This window comes from Apium graveolens, unplaced genomic scaffold (genome assembly GCF_009905375.1).
Source record: "Apium graveolens cultivar Ventura unplaced genomic scaffold, ASM990537v1 ctg2747, whole genome shotgun sequence".
NCBI classification, from domain to species: domain Eukaryota; kingdom Viridiplantae; phylum Streptophyta; class Magnoliopsida; order Apiales; family Apiaceae; genus Apium; species Apium graveolens.
In genome coordinates, this window is record NW_027417787.1 from 38,603 (window position 1) to 57,675 (window position 19,073).

Below are 19,073 nucleotides of genomic sequence, written 5' to 3' on the forward strand. Positions count from 1 at the left end.
GATTGTTGTAAATCATGTACAATTTCTGATTTCACAGCTTCTAATTTCTGATGATATCTAGAGCCCATTCAAGAGTCCTCGCTGATTTTTTTTTAAGATATCATCCTTGCTCACACTGCTTGCACGTGTAAATGCACACAAGTGGACAGTTGATGAGAAACACGATCAGATTGTTCTTGCAGCCATATACCAAAGTATACCTGAAGACGTCTTACTATCGGTGGCTGAGAAGGAGACTGCAAGAGAGCCGTGAGAAGCGATAAAGACCATGTGCCAGGGTGCAGATCATGTGAAGAAATCAAAGATTCAAACTCTGAAGAGTGAGTTTGAAAACTTGAATATGAAAGAGACAGACCAGCTAGACGACTTTTGTATTAAAATAAACGGATTAGTGACAACTATCCGTGCTCTGGGTGAGGAGATTACAAAACGCTATATTTTGAAAAGACTGCTTCGTGCAATGCCAAACAAGTATCTACAAATTGTATCCACAATTGAACAATTTGGAGACCTTGAAAACATGACCGTGGAGGAGATAGTGGGCTCACTTGAAGCTCACAACGAACGAACCAGAAGCCAAAATGATAGTGATGGAGGAAAGCTACTACTCACAGAAGAGGAATGGTCGAGACGTGAAAACACGGGTGGTAAGTTACTACTGACAAGGGAAGAATGGATGAGTAAGACTAACTGAAATGGAGGATCATGGTCACAAAAGAATCGTGGCTCTTACTCTCGAGAAAGAAACAGTGGGTGTGGGGCTCGTGACAAGAGCATAGTTAAATGCTACAACTGTGGCATCTACAGCCATTTCGCCTCTGAGTGTCGTAAACCACGGAGAGACAGAGAAAAAAAATAGAGGTGAATATGACACAAGCTGAAGAAGATGAGCCAGCATTGTTTCACAGAATGTGACATCAAAGAAGACGGGATGGTCCTGTTAAACGAAGAGAAATTGAATCCAAAGCTTAGTGAAAAGAACGGGGAGAACAAAATGTCTCAAGTATGGTATCTCGATAATGGAGCAAGCCAACATATAACAGAACAAAGAGGAAAATTTAAAGAACTTGACGAAAAGATCACAGGACAAGTACGGTTTGGTGATGGCTCCACTGTTGCTATCAGAGATAAAGGAGTGATATCGTTCAGGTGCAAAAATGGTGAGGAATGGAACTTATATGATGTGTACTACATACCAACATTGTGTAGTAACATACTAAGTCTGGGACAACTCTCCGGGGAAGGAAGCAAGGTTATACTGGAAGAAGATCAACTAAGAGTGTACAGTCAAGAAGGTGCACTCCTTATAAAGGTTTTGAGGTCTGCAAATCGATTGTATAAAATCATTCTTGAAGAAACTAAGCCGGAATGCTGGTTGTCGAAAACAGAGAGTGGAACATGGTTGTGGCACACTCACCTTGGCCATGTTAACTTTCAAGCGATGGAATTGATGTCTAGGGAAGAGATGACTCTGGGAATACCTAAGTTTGTGCATCCAAAGAAGAGGTGTGAAGGCTGCCTGATGTCAAAGCAGGCGCGGACACCAATTCCGTCTCAAGCACAATTCATAGCAAAGAAACCACTGGAACTAGTATATGCAGACATCTGTGGACCGATTTCTCCTCCAATGTTGTCAAATAACAGGTACTTTCTTCTTTTCGTTGATCATTGTACTCGTAAAATGTGGGTTTACATGTTGACAACTGAAGGAGAAGCATTTGAGACCTTCAAAAAGTTTAAGGCACTTGTTAAAAGAGGGACAGAAAGTAAAATTAAAACACTGAGAATGGACAGAGGAGGGGAATTCCATAGTTTTGAGTTCCGCACATTTTTTTAAAGTATGGGAATTCAAAGACATTACACGGCACCTTACACTCCACAACAAAACGGAGTTGTGGAGCGAAGGAACCACACAGTAGCAACAATGACAAGAAGCCTTCTCAGAGACTCAAAGATGTCGTCTTACATGTGGGGTGAGGCAGTACGCCATGCTGTGTACATTCTGAATCGTCTACCAACTAGAGCATTGAAGGGAAAGACTCCATATACAGCCTGGAGCGGGCACAAACCAAACATGTGTCACATTAAAGTGTTTGGGTGTATCGCTTACATGAAAGTACCAGTTGTTCATGTCAACAAGTTGGATGATCGAAGTAAACCGGTGGTATATTTGGGAAAGGAAATAGGAACAAAAGCTGATCGACTATACGATTCGTATAGTAATAGTCTACACATGAGCAGAGATACGGTATTTCAAGAAGCGGAGTTCTGAGCCTGGGAACAAACAAAAAAAGAAGAATTAAGTTTTCCAGAAGGTAACGGTGCGATAGGGATTGTATTGGTGGATAACAGCGAAGTGATGTCTGGGGAACGAGAACCTGTAACACCAGTACAAGATCGTGTCACTCAAATAACCGAGGAACCTGTGAATGAAGAAGACGCTGACAGTACACCAACATGAAATTTCAGACTATTGAGTGAAGTTTATGATGATACAGAACAAGTTGAAATCGCTGAGGATTTATTATTGTTAAGCATCGAAGAACCTGGTAACTTTGATGAAGCTGTACAAGAAATTGAGTGAAAGAAAGCTATGGAAAGTGAATTGGAATGTATTGAAAAAACAAGACCTAGGAGCTAACAGACCTACCACCAGGACAAAGAGTAATTGGTTTGAAATGGGTGTTTAAGATCAAGAGAGATGCAAATGGGGTGATTTCAAAGTATAAAGCGAGGCTCGTTGCCAAAGGATATGTTCAAAAGCAGGGTATCGACTTCGAAGAAGCATTCGCTCCATTGACAAGGTTAGAAATAATACGTTTTCTGTTAGCTTTGGCTGCAAAGAATGGTTGGGACATTCATCACTTGGATGTCAAGTCTGCATTTTGAATGGTGACATCCAAGAGGAGGTGTTCGTGAAGCAGCCTGAAGGATACGAAAAAGAAAAAGAGGAACACAAGGTTTACCGGTTGTTGAAAGCGTTGTATGGTTTGAAACAGGCTCTACGAGCTTGGTATGCTCGATTAAATAAGTTTCTTGAGAAACTAGGATTCATCAAATGTCCTCATGAACATGCCATCTATACGAAATGTGAAGGTAATGAGTCTCTAATCATTGGTATCTATGTCGATGATTTGCTTGTAACAGGAACAAGCACCAACAACATACTGAAAGTCAAGGAACAAATGCGCACGGAATTTGACATGAGTGACTTGGGGAAGTTAACGTACTATCTCGGTATTGAGGTCGAGCAAAGGAAAAGGAAAACTGAGCTTAAACAAACAGCATACGCAAAACGTTTGCTAGAGAAGGCAGGTATGCAGGACTGCAACGAAACAAAGTTCCCCATGGACCCAAAGATGGTATTGCACAAAGACGAAACATGAAAGAAGGTGGATCCAACGGTGTTTAAAAGTCTGATTGGAGGTCTGTGATATTTAGTACACACCAGGCCAGACATTTCTTTCGCTGTAGGATTGATAAGTCGCTTCAAGGAGAAGCCCACTGTTCTCTACTTAAATGCTGCACGGGGAGTTTTACGATATGTCAAGGGAACTATGGAGTACGGTTTGAAGTATACACGAGGAGAACGTAATTATATGTTAAAAGGTTTTTCTAAAAATGATTATGCCAGCAGCAGCACGGACAGACGGAGTACAAGTGGGATATCATTTTATCATAATAAAAGCTTGATTACTTGGATTGTGCAGAAACAGAGATGTGTGGCATTATCAACTTGTGAAGCTGAGTTTATGGCTGCAACTGTAGCGGCATGTCAAGGCATATGGCTCCATAAACTGCTAAGCCAAATTACTGATGTGATCCCAGCACCAGTGGTACTCTATATCGACAACAAATCAGCCATAGATTTGGCGAAAAATCTTGTTTTTCACGGATACAGCAAGCACATTGACGTGCGTTATCATTTTATTCGCGAGTGTGTGGATCGAGGAGAGATTGTGATCAAGCATGTTAGTTCCAAGAAGCAGAGTGCAGACATTCTTACAAAGGCAATGGCAAGAGCTCAGTTTGCAGAAATGAGAGAGCTACTTGGAATAAAAGATTTGGCAAAGTCAGTGTAGATTAAGGGGGGAATGTGTTGGAAATTATTTAATCTAAACTAGAGTTTTAATAAATTTAGTCGATATAATTGTTTTATTTAGAAGCAGCTTAGGTGTCACGAGTATTTGAATTAGTCTTTTATTTGTTAAAGAGTTTTTAAGAGAGTGATATGCACTAATAAAAGTAGTGGAGTTAGTTGTGCATATCAGCTATTTTATAGATGACCATCTGTGTATGGAAGTTTATATATCAGCTTGTAATCTTTATTACTCCCTCCATCCCTTTCAATTGTTTACATTTTTTAGAGAGTGTCTGACACGCATTTTAAGGTGCATATAAAGTATAGTTCTGTAAATTATTTTTACAATTTTGTTTTTCTGAATAAAAATTAAAATATTCAACTTCTATTCAGAAAAAAAAATTGTAAAAATAAGTTACATAACTATACTTTTTATGCACCTTAAAATGCGTGCCGGACACTTTCTCAGAAATGTAAATAATTGGAAGGGACTGAGGGAGTATTTTTCAAGGCAAGGAACTTAAACCGTGCAATCTACTTTTTTTTCAGTTTTACATACAAACACACACTATACCTATATACATATTGCATACGTTTTTCATTAAGAAAAACACAGACCAAACCAAATTCTGCTAATCCAGAAATTCCAAAAAATACATAAAATAAAAGACCATTGATCAAAAAAATCAAGGTAAACACCCAGAAGAATTCAACCAAACTCTAGCTTAAGACAGAGGATCCAAGTCCTGAGACTCCTCACCACTAACCAAATCTGGATTATCTCGATCAATACCCTGCAGCATAAACATATATGTATCATCAGGGTCCGAATTATATTCCCTTTCCTGATTGGTTTTACAGACAACAAATCCCTACAAAAATTCATTAATCTTATTCACCTCTTTTTCTGCAATTTTTCGATCCAACTCAGACTTCTCAAACATAGACATGTTACTACCACTGAAAACATACTCTTGCACCCTAGCATTGAACAATTCTTCCATGGACTGAAGTTCATCAACCTCACTACCAAACCCCATCTCCTAAACATCACAGTCTCTATCAGACAAAAGACCAAACTTATTCTTAACCTCCACCTGAGGTTTAACAATCTCTATTTTCCTATTAGTCTTTGTCTGAACTTGTAAACTTTGTTTTTACTTTAATTTTTATTAGGTAGTGTAATAATTAGTGGGATTTGACAAGAATCACAACGTACACTAGCTTGCTTCCAGAGTTATTGAATGGAAAACTTACTTAAATTGAAGAGATAATGAAACAGGATACATGTAAAGAATATAAACTACGGAGAGTCCCTGCAAAACAGGAACTACTCCCACTCTCCCTGTAATATCGATAACAACTAAAGTCCTATTCTACTGCAAACACCCACGTCTGTGCAACAGACTTATTCAACAAATAAAAGCTAATAAATAAACTATGTTTAGATTAAATAAATAATCCAACACATTCCCCCTTAATCTAAACATGATCAAGATTCTTAATACCCAGCAATTCACACATCTTTTCAAACTTTGCCACATATATGGGTTTGGTCAAGACATCTGCTCGTTGTTGTTCTGCTAACATGTTTAATGATGATCACCCTTTCTCTACGGATTCTTTAATGAAGTGGTATCGCACATCTATATGCTTACTGCGACTATGAAATACCGGCTTTCTAGCTAGATCGATGGCAGATTTATTGTCGATACATATCAAAATTGGTCCAGCCCGAACATCTGCAATTTGGCTCAGAAGACGATGCAGCCATATTCCTTGACACGCAGTGGCTATAGCGGCCATAAATTCAACCTCACAACTAGACAATGCTACACCTCTGCTTCTGAGAAACCCAAGTGATCAATAACTCATCCAGATAGAAAGCCATGCCTCCCGTGCTTTTCCTGTCCATCATATCACCTGCCAAATCGTTGTCCGAAAATCCAGACAGCATGTAATCCCTTGGTCCTTTATGTACATCAATCCGTAGTTTAGAGTACCCTGCACGTATCTTAAAATTATTTTACAGCTCCTTGATGAAGCACAGTTGGCCTATCCATAAAACGACTCACTAATACAACCACATATGCGATATTTGGACGCATGTGAACCAAATATTGCAATCCTCCTACTGTGCTCTAATATTCAGTAGCATTAATAGGCTTACCATTCTCGTCTTTGTACATCACCAGCTTCGATTCCATAGGAAACTTGACCACATTACAGCCAGTCATGCCAGACCTTTCCAGAACTTTTTTGGCATATGCAACATGTTTAAGTTCGATAACCCCCTTTCCTTGCTTAACCTCTATACTGAGGTAATAGCTTAATTACCCAAGTCAGATATTTCGAACTCTTGGCTCATATGCTTCTTGATTTGAACAATGTTGCCCATACTAGTGCCTGTAATAATCAGATCGTCAACATAAAAACCAATGATTAGTGATTCATTGCCCTCCTTCTTAGTATAGACAGCATGCTCCAAAGGGAATTTAAGAAAAACAAGCTTTTCCAGACATTTGGGAAAAAGGGTTTGGGTTTGGATTGATCGAACTCGGGTCACCCAAAAAGGTTGCTAAGAATAGGTTCGGGTCGGGTATGAACAACGACCGGATTCTAGAAATAATCCAGTTTTCGGCGGGGTTCTACCGATTCCGATATGCCATGTTCTGGCAAAAAATGGCTGGAATGTTCTTGATTCTCAGTCCAAACCAGACGAGCAACATCCGAGAAGTCTAACAGAAGAACAAACTCCATTAACATTCACACGAGGTGGAGGCTAAGGTGGCGGCTTGTCTTCACTTCTCACTTTTTCATGAGCTATTCAAACATCTTGGCTTATCACATTAACGATCAAAGAGATAACTCGATCTTTTCCCTCTTCTACAGCTTGAAACTTAAGAGCCGTTTTAAGTGGATCATCAACCAGTGTTTGAGAAATATTTTGAACAACTGGTGTCTTCATGACAACCTTGTACCACGTGACCTCAAGTTTAGGTGCCTTCTAAATAGAGCCTAAAGTGAAAGAAAATTTATCAATACCCAACCGTTGATCCATATAAGCTATGTCTAGATTCAGGAATGGTAATTTCGGCACAATTTGTGAAAGAGAAACAACCATCATCGCGGTATTGCTTTCTTTTATTTCATCATCCTCACTCACATTGTCCTCAATAACAACATCATTGATTTTAATCTTAGTGGCATGCTCTTCTTCTGAATTAATATTCACATCAGCATTCAACATTGACAAATCATCATCCTCAAGATCATTATTAAGAGTTGTGAGACTCTCGTCCTTTTCTAGTTGGATAAGTTGTAATGGTAAAAGTCGAGTTGCCTTGTAGTAGAAGAGTTAACCAGCTCTGTAGTTTAAACCTCTATCATCAAACTTTCAGTTTTTAGTTCTTTAATCACATCAGTACTCTCCTCAAAGCTCATTTGCAGTTTCTTCAACAATTCGATACCTCACTTGTCTGATTAGGTTGCACATCTACATTAGTTTGAAAAACTTTTAGATCTTCTTGTAATGGAGGATATTGATATTTTTGTAGTGATGGTTGCTCTATACTGATTTTATTGTATATTTTAATTAGGGTTTTCGAAGTTATCAAGTCATGATCCAAGATTCACGATTTTTGTTATTTTTTCCTACAACATTAGACTATAAATATTACTAATTCATTTATTTTTACGTAAAATTGTTGTTTTTCTTACATTTTTGTTTATTCATTTTATCTTAAATTATAAAAAAACATATACTTATCTAGGTTATTTATCAAAAAAATAATTCTATTTAACACTTTTGTCTAAGAAAGTGCCATTTTTTTAGTTTCTCCCCAAGGCCAACAAAATCTCACGAATGACCCTGGAGAAAAACCTAAAAAAATAACATAAAGTCGACTACCGAGCTAATTCCCACGTTTTCCATCTAATATAGGGATTCTACTCGAGGCTAAACCGACTCATCTTCATGCGGTTCAAGACAACATGAAGTCCTCCTTGAAAAAACTTCCTCCCGTTGTTAGAAATATGTTGGTGGCGATCTATGACAATCGTCATCAATTTGTTAGTCCTTTAAATTATGAAGATGAATAGATAGACAATTTTTCACACACCTCTCTCGAGGCCTTTGATCCATCCGCAGATCCAAGTCAAAGGGCTTGATGAAATACTATCATTTGTAGTGAGATTGTGCCTATCATCGAGAGATTGATTAAGGACCTTGTCCAAAAAATGGAAGCTCGTGTTGAAACGGTAATAATTATTCCTATTTTTTCATTGTATCAATTAGTACTTTTTATTGTATAAATGTGTGCATATGCAAAAGGGAACTCTATGCAGGAAGACATGCGTTAGAGAGGAGACAAATGTTGAGGATGGCGGCCCTCACTACAAGAAAAATGTTAAAAGACATCAGATGTTATACATCGGTCACTAATGCCACTGATGTCTAAAGCATAATAGATATCACACCCCATTTATTCGATGTCTTTCTATTTTTAAGATATCGTTTATTTGAAACCCAATGTCTTAAGTTCAATTTTAAAATTAAATGCGCGTTTTCCGTGTTTATTTCCCACTTTAACAATATTTTGACTCCCTCCCTAACCATTTTTCTTTTCCCTCTTTACATTCAGATACATTAAATAAAAACTAAAAATAAACACCTCATATCATTTCTCTCTATCTCTCACATCTCTCTCTCCATTCTCTCTCTCCCTCTCAAATCTCACCATCAAAGACCCTAAATCTGGTCTTCTACTCACCCAATTACTCACCTCTATTCCCTTGAATTTTACCTCTCAAGTACTCATCCCAATTTGATCTTTTCAAACTCCGATTCGATGAGTGGCGAAGGTCAGTCGGTTGACTAGGATGGATTGATTATTTTACACCCTAATTTGGTGAGTAAATATAGTAGATTAGCTATTTTTAAGCATATTTAAATTTGAAATTTTTTAAATCAAAACCCTAATTTTTAAATTGGGGTTCTGCTTGTAATGTATTGTATTTGTGATAAAAATTAATTTATAAAGAACTCTAAGCATCATATCTCTTGATGTACAGGCCTCTGATGATGTTAACACTCATGGTGCTTCCTCTCCAGGTTTGATTTCCTTATTTGAGCGAAATAGGTGTTTTTTACTGCGGTGAATAATTTTGGTTATGTATGTTAAGATAACTACAAACAATCAGCTATATAGCCCTTATTATTTTGTTTGAGAGAAGCATAATATCAATGTGTTGTTCATATGTTGCACGAATAGCCGGATATGATTGTCAGGCATGACTTGTGAGTTATACATCTCTATTTTGGTCATTTTATTATTAAAAAAGTTATATCAAAAAAAAATTTAGCCAAAACAACGCATCCATGTTACAAATTTAGAATACAACTGTTAAATAAATCCCCAAAGCAGCCGCTGGAAATAAAAAAAATACTAATTCATATTTTTGTATTTAGTAATGTGTGTTTTACTCTTTACAGAACATGCTTCCTGGTTCATGGTTGTCTGCTGTAACTCCTGATTGTTATAAAGTTCAATATCCTCACACAATGGTAATATTTTATGTCATTTGGATTTAGGTAACAAAGAGATATGAGTTTCTTTTGTGGTGTTTTGAGAAATAAATTTTTCATTCGCAGGGTTAAGGATGATAGGAGTAGTCGTCCAGCGCTGATAAGGGATAACAAATTTTTAAATGCATTTAGAGGTATAACCCGTCATAGATGATAAAAATGAAGGAAATACTAAGTTTAACTTTTTTTTCTTTTTCTTTTACAACATCTCCTTATTTAATTTTGTTTTATAACCCTGTATTAGAATCTGAATTGCATTTATGTAGTGGTCACGTATCTGATTTCTGTTGCATTCAGGGTTTACGATAATGGTTTTGTGATCAGGAAGTATTTCTCTATTTCAGGGTTTGACATCGCCTGGATATTATTAGCCGTTGGTGATGATAATCAAATGTGTGAGCTCCACCCAGACATCAATAGGTAATCATATTTTATTTCTTATAGAGACACGACTCGCATAGAAGCGTGCATATTTGTGTTGCAAACATTGTAATACATTTCTGATGTTTTCTTAATATTTTCTAGAATTACTATATAAAGTGTCTCAATCAGAATTAAATTCTTTTAGATAAATAGCTATTAATTTGATGGGTTGGAAATATAGTTCAAATGATACTGATGCAACTAATTAAGTGAGATGTATGATTATTTAGGTATCATTTATTTTGTCTCAGCCTTCAATATATATCTGTGTAGTTCTGTTATCAACTTTTATAAGTTCTCATTTCTTTTTTTGTGTGTCTAGCTTCTAGTTCGTTGGCCTACATTACAGTTTTTGTCTGGCCTGTGTAGTAACTCTGATTAGTGAATTAGAAATGCATGATCATGCACATTTAAGGCCTTCTAGTTGCTTCATTTGCGTATGCAGCTGCACGACAATATTTTATGGAATAAGGATTTATGTAGTTTATACACGTATTTAAAATGTGAATTAACTGCATGAGTTTTCCATCCTGCTTCTTCCATTATATAGCTTTCCAGGCTCTAAGGCTCCAACAAGTTTATAGTAAAAAAAAAATTCTGTGTGAATTTTTAAGTGTCTAAAATGATAAATTTTTAAGTTTCTTTCTATAACCTTATGACAAGTAAAGGCTTATTTAGATTTCAAAGAGACTGTATATTTGAAATGTTGTTCACTTATGGGATTCATCTTGTTTGATATGATTATACCTAGTCTTTTATATTAATTTTTTTCCATAACTTTGCACCTTTTCCCAGTTTATGTAATTTTTTGTTGTTACTCAACATGGTCTACTTCTGAGGCAGAGTCTATTGAAAAAAGAGAGTCCAACAAATTTCGTGTGCTTATTCTCTTATTTTCTATTATAGTGAGGGTTCTTGTCTTTGGTGCTTTAAAAGATAAATCTATTAGTTTATACAATTTGTGCCATGTAAAAATTACGGAAGAAGTGGTAATGTATCACCATCCACTATGTATCTTTGCCCTCATCTTCTTAACTTTTATTTTATTTTATTGTTGCTATATTAGAATCCAGTATTGGGTCCTTTCTCCTCCTTCTGTTGTATTGTCTTTAATTTGTAATTTTTATGTATTTTTGTTATAGAAACGTATGTTTAATTTTATGTAATTGCGGCTTGTTATTCACTGTACGATGTAGATGTTAAAGAAATCTGTGATCTCATATGTCATGCAGGATGGTTAAAAAGGCCTCACTCTTATCCAGGATCAGAACATGAATAATATAAGGAACACTTGTATGATTTTCATACTCTGAACTGGAAATTGCAATAAACAAGTTCTCCAACTCTAATTTGATAGGAATAGAGGGAAGCAACCATGTGTACCTGGGCCTTCTCAAATATGGTAGTAAAGTTACAATTAAACGGAAGAAAGCTGAGGGAGAGATGAGTTTCGAGAATAATTTCAATGTATTAACAATTTGGTTTAACAGAAGAGGAATTTGAAAGTCATATCTGTATACTCAATAATGTGAAAATTATAATATTGGATTTTTTTTTAATATTGAATTCATTTTTGTTGTTATTTTGGTCCAAAAGTAATTTGATTTTTGTATTGTGTAAGTAGTGTAATAACTAAATATACATTATATTTATTGTGTAAAAATTGATGTATGCTAATAAAATACAAATCAGTTTTTGTAAGTGCAAATTGATGTTTACAATATATATAGACATCGGGTCAAAGTGATGTTTAATTGGCCACATAGCTTTTCAGAATGAAATCGATATTTAATGGGGTAAAAGACATCGGTGTATGACCGATGTATAGAATAGACATCACCGACATCAACATCGGTTGCAAAACAACATTGTCTGGCCAAGAAAACAGCCAAAACAAATCAGGCCGATCTTCATATGTTTCTTTTTCAGATTAATTATGATTAATAATTTTTAAGAACTTGATTGCGTGTGTGTCTATATATATATACACTGTTTCATTAGAGTTCTTGAAGTCCATATATGTTCTGCAAGTAAAATATAACTTAAATATCTTACAAAACATATTAATTTTTAAATGATGTTCTACAAACATCACTAATTTATTGAAAATATTACGAATTGCATACATTTTACAACTTGAACATTGAAACATATATTATTCTACAATACATGTTTAGTTTACAGAACATTAATGTTCATGTTACAGAACATACATGTTTAATTGTAGAATATACATATTGTACTTGTAAATGTATGAGATTTGCCTGATTAAGTAATGATATTTGTGAAAAATATTTTGCAGGATAACACATTTTACAGGATAACACATTTTACAGGATATTTTATCTGCAGAATGTAGATGGACTTCGAGAACTCCAATAAAAAGGCGTACTACATAAAACTTTAATAAATAATAATAATGGTTCTAATTTAACATTTTATGGTAAATATTGGATGGTGGTATATTTTTGGATGAGTTTGACATGATTTTGGATATACTAATTTGTGTGGGATAAAAATGTGATTATATTGGAATGGAGTATGATTTGTATTTAATTTGGTTTGGAAATTTGATGAAATGGTTATGTGTTATCTTATGAGTCTTAAACCCAACCACCACTTTAAAGTCATTGTTACGAGTCTTAAACACGAGCACCACTTTAAAGTCATTAAATAAGCATCAATTTGACCATGTGGATGGTCAATTTAAACTATTTTTACTTCATTTTTGATAATATTTTGAGGATACAATGATACAAGAAAATTTCCTAAATTTGACCGAATTTTTTTGGTCGACTTTAGCTTATTTCGACCGGAAACGGTCGAATTTGGCTATTTTCGACAGAAAAATATGTTTGTCGACCGAAGGCTAGTCAAAAATGAGTGTTTCAGTCGAATTTAGCTAGTCGAATTTAGCTACAATCGACCACCCTAAATTCAACCATTAAATTTGACCAATATCTGTTGTAAATACTTATCCCAAAATATTTTGTGAAATTTCAAATTTTTCAAAACATTCAAAAATCCCACCAAAAATACTTAATTCGACTAATTGTGGTCATATCCTAAATTCATTTAACTCTGGCCAAATCTAAATTCGACCTGATTAGGTCACAGTTTTAATTCGACCCATCTGAGTCGAATATGTCACTACCTTAATTCAGCCAACTCTAGTTGAATATGAAATTTGACCATATCTAGCTAAATAATCCGTCAAACCATTTAAGGTCAATCATTAACCTACAAAATTTTACCAAAACAATGCGCGTTGAGATTGTGCATGTCGTCTTGACCTTGATTGAGAACCTTGTCCAAAAAAGGGAAGCTTGTGTTGAAGCGGTAATATTTAGTATTTATTTTTCATTTTTTTCAGTGTGTTACTTTTATTTGTGTTTTAATTTACTTGCATGTGTGCGTATGTAAAGGAACTTCATGGAGTAAGAAAAGAATTACATAGACGTGGATGAGAATACATATTTTGGGGATGTGGCCAAGGCGAGGATAATAGCCATACTAGGATCATCCCATATTTCTTTGTCAGATTAGTTATCTTTGGACGAGTTTGACATGATTTTGTATAGCATATTAGTTTGTGTGGCATTGGATTGTGATTGATATATGATTCCTGTATCATTTGTATTTAGTTTGGCATAAGTATTTGATGAAACCATATACATAAGTGTTTGGTGATTATGCCATTAATGTTACAAATTTTGAATAAACATGTTAGATCAGTGATTTAAACTTTTTTAACTTTAATGCTGGTAATATTAAGGGGGATACAAGTATTGTTGTAAAATTATTTTTTAATTCTTTTTTGTGGCAATTGGTTGATTTTGAAGTACTTGAATACTTTTAACTACAATTTTGGCTTTTGGTTTAAGAATCTTATTTTACAGGAATTTAAAATAATCATTTTGTTCCTTAATATTTTATTTTCATGTTTTTTGGATTTTGAAGTTTATTTTCTTTCAATTACAATAAACAACATCTAATCACAACTCAAAAAAAAAAAGAGTTTAAAAGTATTGTTATATTTCTTTTATAAAACAAGTGTTAGATAAGTAATTATGCCGTTGTCTATATTTTTCGTTAAACGATATTGTTCTATTTCTAACTTTATACATAAAAATTGTCTTATTTAAGCAAAATATAATAGAGAACTAAATATAATAAAAAAAAATCATTTAATTTTTTTTGAAACTACAATAGTTTTATATAACTATATGAAATGGACAATATTAAGAATAATCCTAAAAGATATTTATAAAAGGAATATTTAAGAGGTTTGAATTTAGGAGTTTGATGATAACTGTAATGGTATGTGTACTTGACACAGGGTTTGATTCTCCCTTAAAAAAGATACTCATTTTATAAGGTACAATAATTTAATTATTAAAAAAATTTGTTCCAATTTAGATTAGCTATAAGGATTCATTCAAAAAAATCAATGGTTATGCTTGTCTAATTAAGGTTGATACATTGTATTTCATTCTCACTAATCGGTATATTAGAAAAGATGCTCACTTTTATGGGCTAGATATCAATCTTTTAATTATTAGAAAATATGTTCAAATTTAGAATAACTATAAGGATTCATTAAAAAAATATAATATCATTATATCACATTCAAATGAACAAATTCAACAAAATTAATGGTAAATGTAAATACAAAATAAATTTATCTACTCTCCACTAGTCTCGGTTCTATCTGCTGCAGCTTTTTTGTTTTGCTGGATCCTGTTATTAGCAGCAGCCATGAACTCAACGTACATAAGCAACTGTGTGTTGCTTAACGTTGAGATGACAGGAGGAGAAGCATCGGAAAACATGGCACCATCTCCTGGACTTCTTTTTCCGGAAATGCACAAAAAATAAATATTGTTAGATCAGCTAATTACTAATAAAATTTCAATGGCCGCCCTAGCACATGAATCATAGTTACACAAATAATAGATGACGAAAACATAGTACACTCAAATAAAACACCCAATTTAAATTCTAATTTTCCTCATCAAAATGAATGTCTGGAAACCCTAAATTGTCGTACCTGCTGGGCTGACTTTCATATTGCGGCTGCTTTTCTTTTTGGGGCTGGCGTCCATTACACCCAAGGTTTTCCGTTTCTTTCTGCACTACTGTCTTTCTCCCCCTTCGAACATAAACATGCTACAAAGACAAGCAGACATATAAACATACACATATCTCTAACTAATTAACAAAATTAAAGAACGTAGACAATGGCTAAATTTCAGGGTTGTAGTAAATTAAACATGAAATGTGTTTGCAGATATTAAAACATTTGCACAGTACATACAAATTTAACCATAGGTCAAAATGTAAATATACTTTGATTTCAGGAATTCTCCTGGATGATTTTTCATTGCCTGAGCCTCCACTACCAGACATGCTGATTGCAAATTAAGCCAAAGTAGTACCCGCGAATATATATATTGAATACAGTGGACAGGATCTAATGAGAAATGACTCCGGTCTCTATTTATATGTATATATACAAATAGATGAGCAACTTCTAAGAGTTATATAGGGCTTGGGCTTGGACTTGTGTATGTAACATTTAGGCCCACTCTAACTTTATATTATGCTTGTGTACTCAAAAGTAAAGTTATTGATAGTTAAATCATTTTTTTTAATGAAACAAAATCATAAGTAAAATTATATATTCTAAAATTTATTATGTACATTACTCTACCTCATATTTTGTGTTTGTTATTAATTTAATTTATTGGGTCTTAACTTTTGAGGTCCTTTTTTTAGTTTAAATTATCGTTTCGAAATAACTATATACCTTCATTTAGACTTTTGAATATTAATGTCTTCCCTGATCAACAATTTTATTTCATTTACTGTAATTTTCAAACTTTCACCCCTAGTTTAAAACAATATGAGATTGATAATTTTGATGGTCTCCTTTTTGGGATAATCTTGCTTTTGTTTATTATATGAACTTGAAAGTTTCAAATTATTACAATACATGATCTGCCTATAAGCATTATATACTACCCTGACCGCTATGAGAATTGCTGTAATCTAATCTAGTTAGCACCTTTTTTGATTTTTTAGAATAAACTTGAAAATTAACTCATAAAATTTTCTAATAAAACTTAAAAAATGCGAAGAATGGTATGCCGTTTTTCTTGAGCAAATGCCGATAGATATGACTCAAACGGGAGAAATGGATGAGCCGGGGACTGATGGATTGAAGCAATGGGGTTCTCGAGTATAAAAAACAGGGTCTGTTAGAGGGCAGGGAGGGCGACCGTCTCGAGTCCCAAAACTCTCTGGGCCAAAATTTTTCAAAAACATTTTTCAAGTATATATATGATGACATCTTTATAATTTTTTCTGAAATCACAGAAATTAATATGATGATATTGATTATAATGTTGAAGTGTAACCAACTTATGAGAGTTTTTAAGAGTTTTGTTCTTTAGTCATAATTGATATTTCCTTCCTGAAAAATGGAGTCGAACAACTATAAAAAATAACTTACGTAAACTTGACATTATTCTTATCTCTGACTATAAATGTTACTAATTCATTTATTTTTACGTAAACTTGATATTTTTCTTACATTTTAATTTATTCATTTTATCTTAAATTATAAAAAAACATATACTTATCTAGGTTATTTATCAAAAAATTAATTTTTATTTAACACTTATTGTCTAAGAAAGTTCCATTTACATGAACGACCCCAGTGAAAAACCCAAAAAAATAACATAAAGTCGACTACCGAGCTAATTCCCACGTTTTCCATCCAATATAAGGATTCTACTCGAGGCTAAGCCGACTAATCTTAAACACAACCGCCACTTTAAAGTCATTGTTATGAGTCTTAAACACGAGCACCATTTTAAAGTCATTAAATAAACATCAATTTGACCACGTGGATTGTCAATTTACACTATTTTTACTTCAGTTTTGATATAAGTTTGAGGATACAATACTGCAAGAAAATTTCCTAAATTCGACCGAATTTTCCCGGTCAAATTTACCTTATTTTGATCGAAAACGGTTGAAATTGGCTATTTTCGACGAAAAAATATGTTTGTCGAATGAAGGCTAGTCGAAAATGAGTGTTTCAGTCGAATTTAACAACAATCGACCAACCTAAATTCGACCGACTAAATTCGACCAATATCCGTTGTAAATATTTATCCCAAAATATTTGGTGAAATTTTAATTTTTTTCAAAACATTCAAAAATCCTTCCAAAAACATTTAATTCGACTAATTGTGGTCGCAGTTTAAATTCGACCATTTCTGGTCGTATCATAAATTCAACCAACTCTGGTCAAATCTAAATTTGACATGATTAGGTCACAATTTTAATTCGACCAATCTCAGTCGAATATGTCACTACTTTAATTTCGCCAACTCTAGTTGAATATGAAATTCGACCATATCTAGCTAAATAATATTGCATAAACCATTTAAGTTCAATCATTAACCTACAAAATTTTACCAAAACAATCCGTGTTGAGAATTTGCATGTCATCTTGACCTTGATTTTTTTAGGTTCAAAGGTTTTGAGATTGTTCATGTTGTCTTGACCTTGATTTTTTTAGGTGCATTTTAGGTTCAAAGGTTTTGATGAACTGGAGGATTTGTTTAGTCCTGAGGTTGGTATGGTGCTATATGGTTTCATTTGTTTTAATTTTATCGAGCTGGGTGTTAGTGGTTTGTTGATTTTTGTATTTTTGAAGTTGTCTGGGTTTTGTTTTGGAGGTGGAGGTTTCGAGGAGATGCTGGTGTTGTTGTTTTTGTCTGGGTGTCCGATTTTTGAAATAAAGGTGTGGCTGGATTTTGGTTTTGGAGGGATTGTCTTTTCTCTATTTTGATTTCCGGAGGATTGTTTGAAACGTGTAGCAGAGAGATGTAGGGTGAAAGGTATGAGTTCTGGGGTGATGTTGTTCGACTTTTTATTTTTCTGAGCTGTCTCCCTGGTGTTTTTGATGTGCAAGTTTACTCTCAGGAGAATCATTGTTGTCTGAGGTTGTTTTTTTGCTGCGGGGTGTGGTTTGCTCAAGTGCAGTTATGGAGTTGCGTGGAGTTGGGAGCTTCGAAGCTGCCATTTGTTGCTTCTTGTCTTGTTTGGTTTTTCAGATTTACTTCTCTAGAAAGATCGTCTCTAGGTGGGTGTAGGGTAGGAGGTTAGGTTTGCTTGGTTTGTTTTTGTTTTGTTTTTTCTGGTGTTTTTTTATGTTTGTTGGAGTTAGTGGGTCTATATGAAGAGAACACACAATAGGGTCAACAGGCAAGAGAACTACTATGTTATGAAATTATAGTAGTAATTATTTAATTTCTATTTTCTCTCTTTTAAACATACATAAAAGATCAGATTTAGTAGTGTCTTAATGATCTAACAAAGTATACTAGTAGTAGTCTGATATCAACTATGTAGTAGCTCTTGTATTATTCGTTTGATCAAATATAATTCATATAAAATTGTTAATATTTACTTCAGTAAACGTAATTACGGCTAGTGATATTCATATTTATATATTGTAAAATTTATTGCAGAAGGAATTCTTGTATCCATCAGTCGTAGAAGATTACTTTACTGGATTCATGTACATGCATTGTAAAACTTATTGCAGGAGGGTTGTTTCAGTTTTTTAGAACCAATGTCCAAAAATATAAATACATATCAGTTTACACATATCAAAGCAATGTCTTAAAATCACAAAGACACCAGTCAAACAATATATTCGATGCTAATAAAGGGATATTAACACATGTAAACAGGGCAATAACACCGATTCAAAAATAAACACCTGATGCCTATTAATGATATTAACATCGATTATTTAGAAAACAATTGATGTCTATTGTTCAAATTGATATCGATTATTTAGAAAACAATGAATGTCGATTGTTCAAATTGGCATTGGTTCTTTAGAAACAACCGATGTCTAATAGGTATGACATATCAATTTTTTATTTTTAATCGATGTCA

General features: G+C 34.1%; 1 protein-coding gene across 1 annotated transcript; it reads left to right on the plus strand.

The window, feature by feature from the left end:
* The first annotated feature begins 268 nt into the window (after positions 1 to 268).
* On the plus strand, positions 269 to 694 carry LOC141700683 (uncharacterized). Its single transcript, XM_074504391.1, has one exon. The coding sequence runs from the start codon at positions 269 to 271 to the stop codon at positions 692 to 694; it is 426 nt and encodes a 141-aa protein (XP_074360492.1).
* The last annotated feature ends 18,379 nt before the right edge of the window (positions 695 to 19,073 follow it).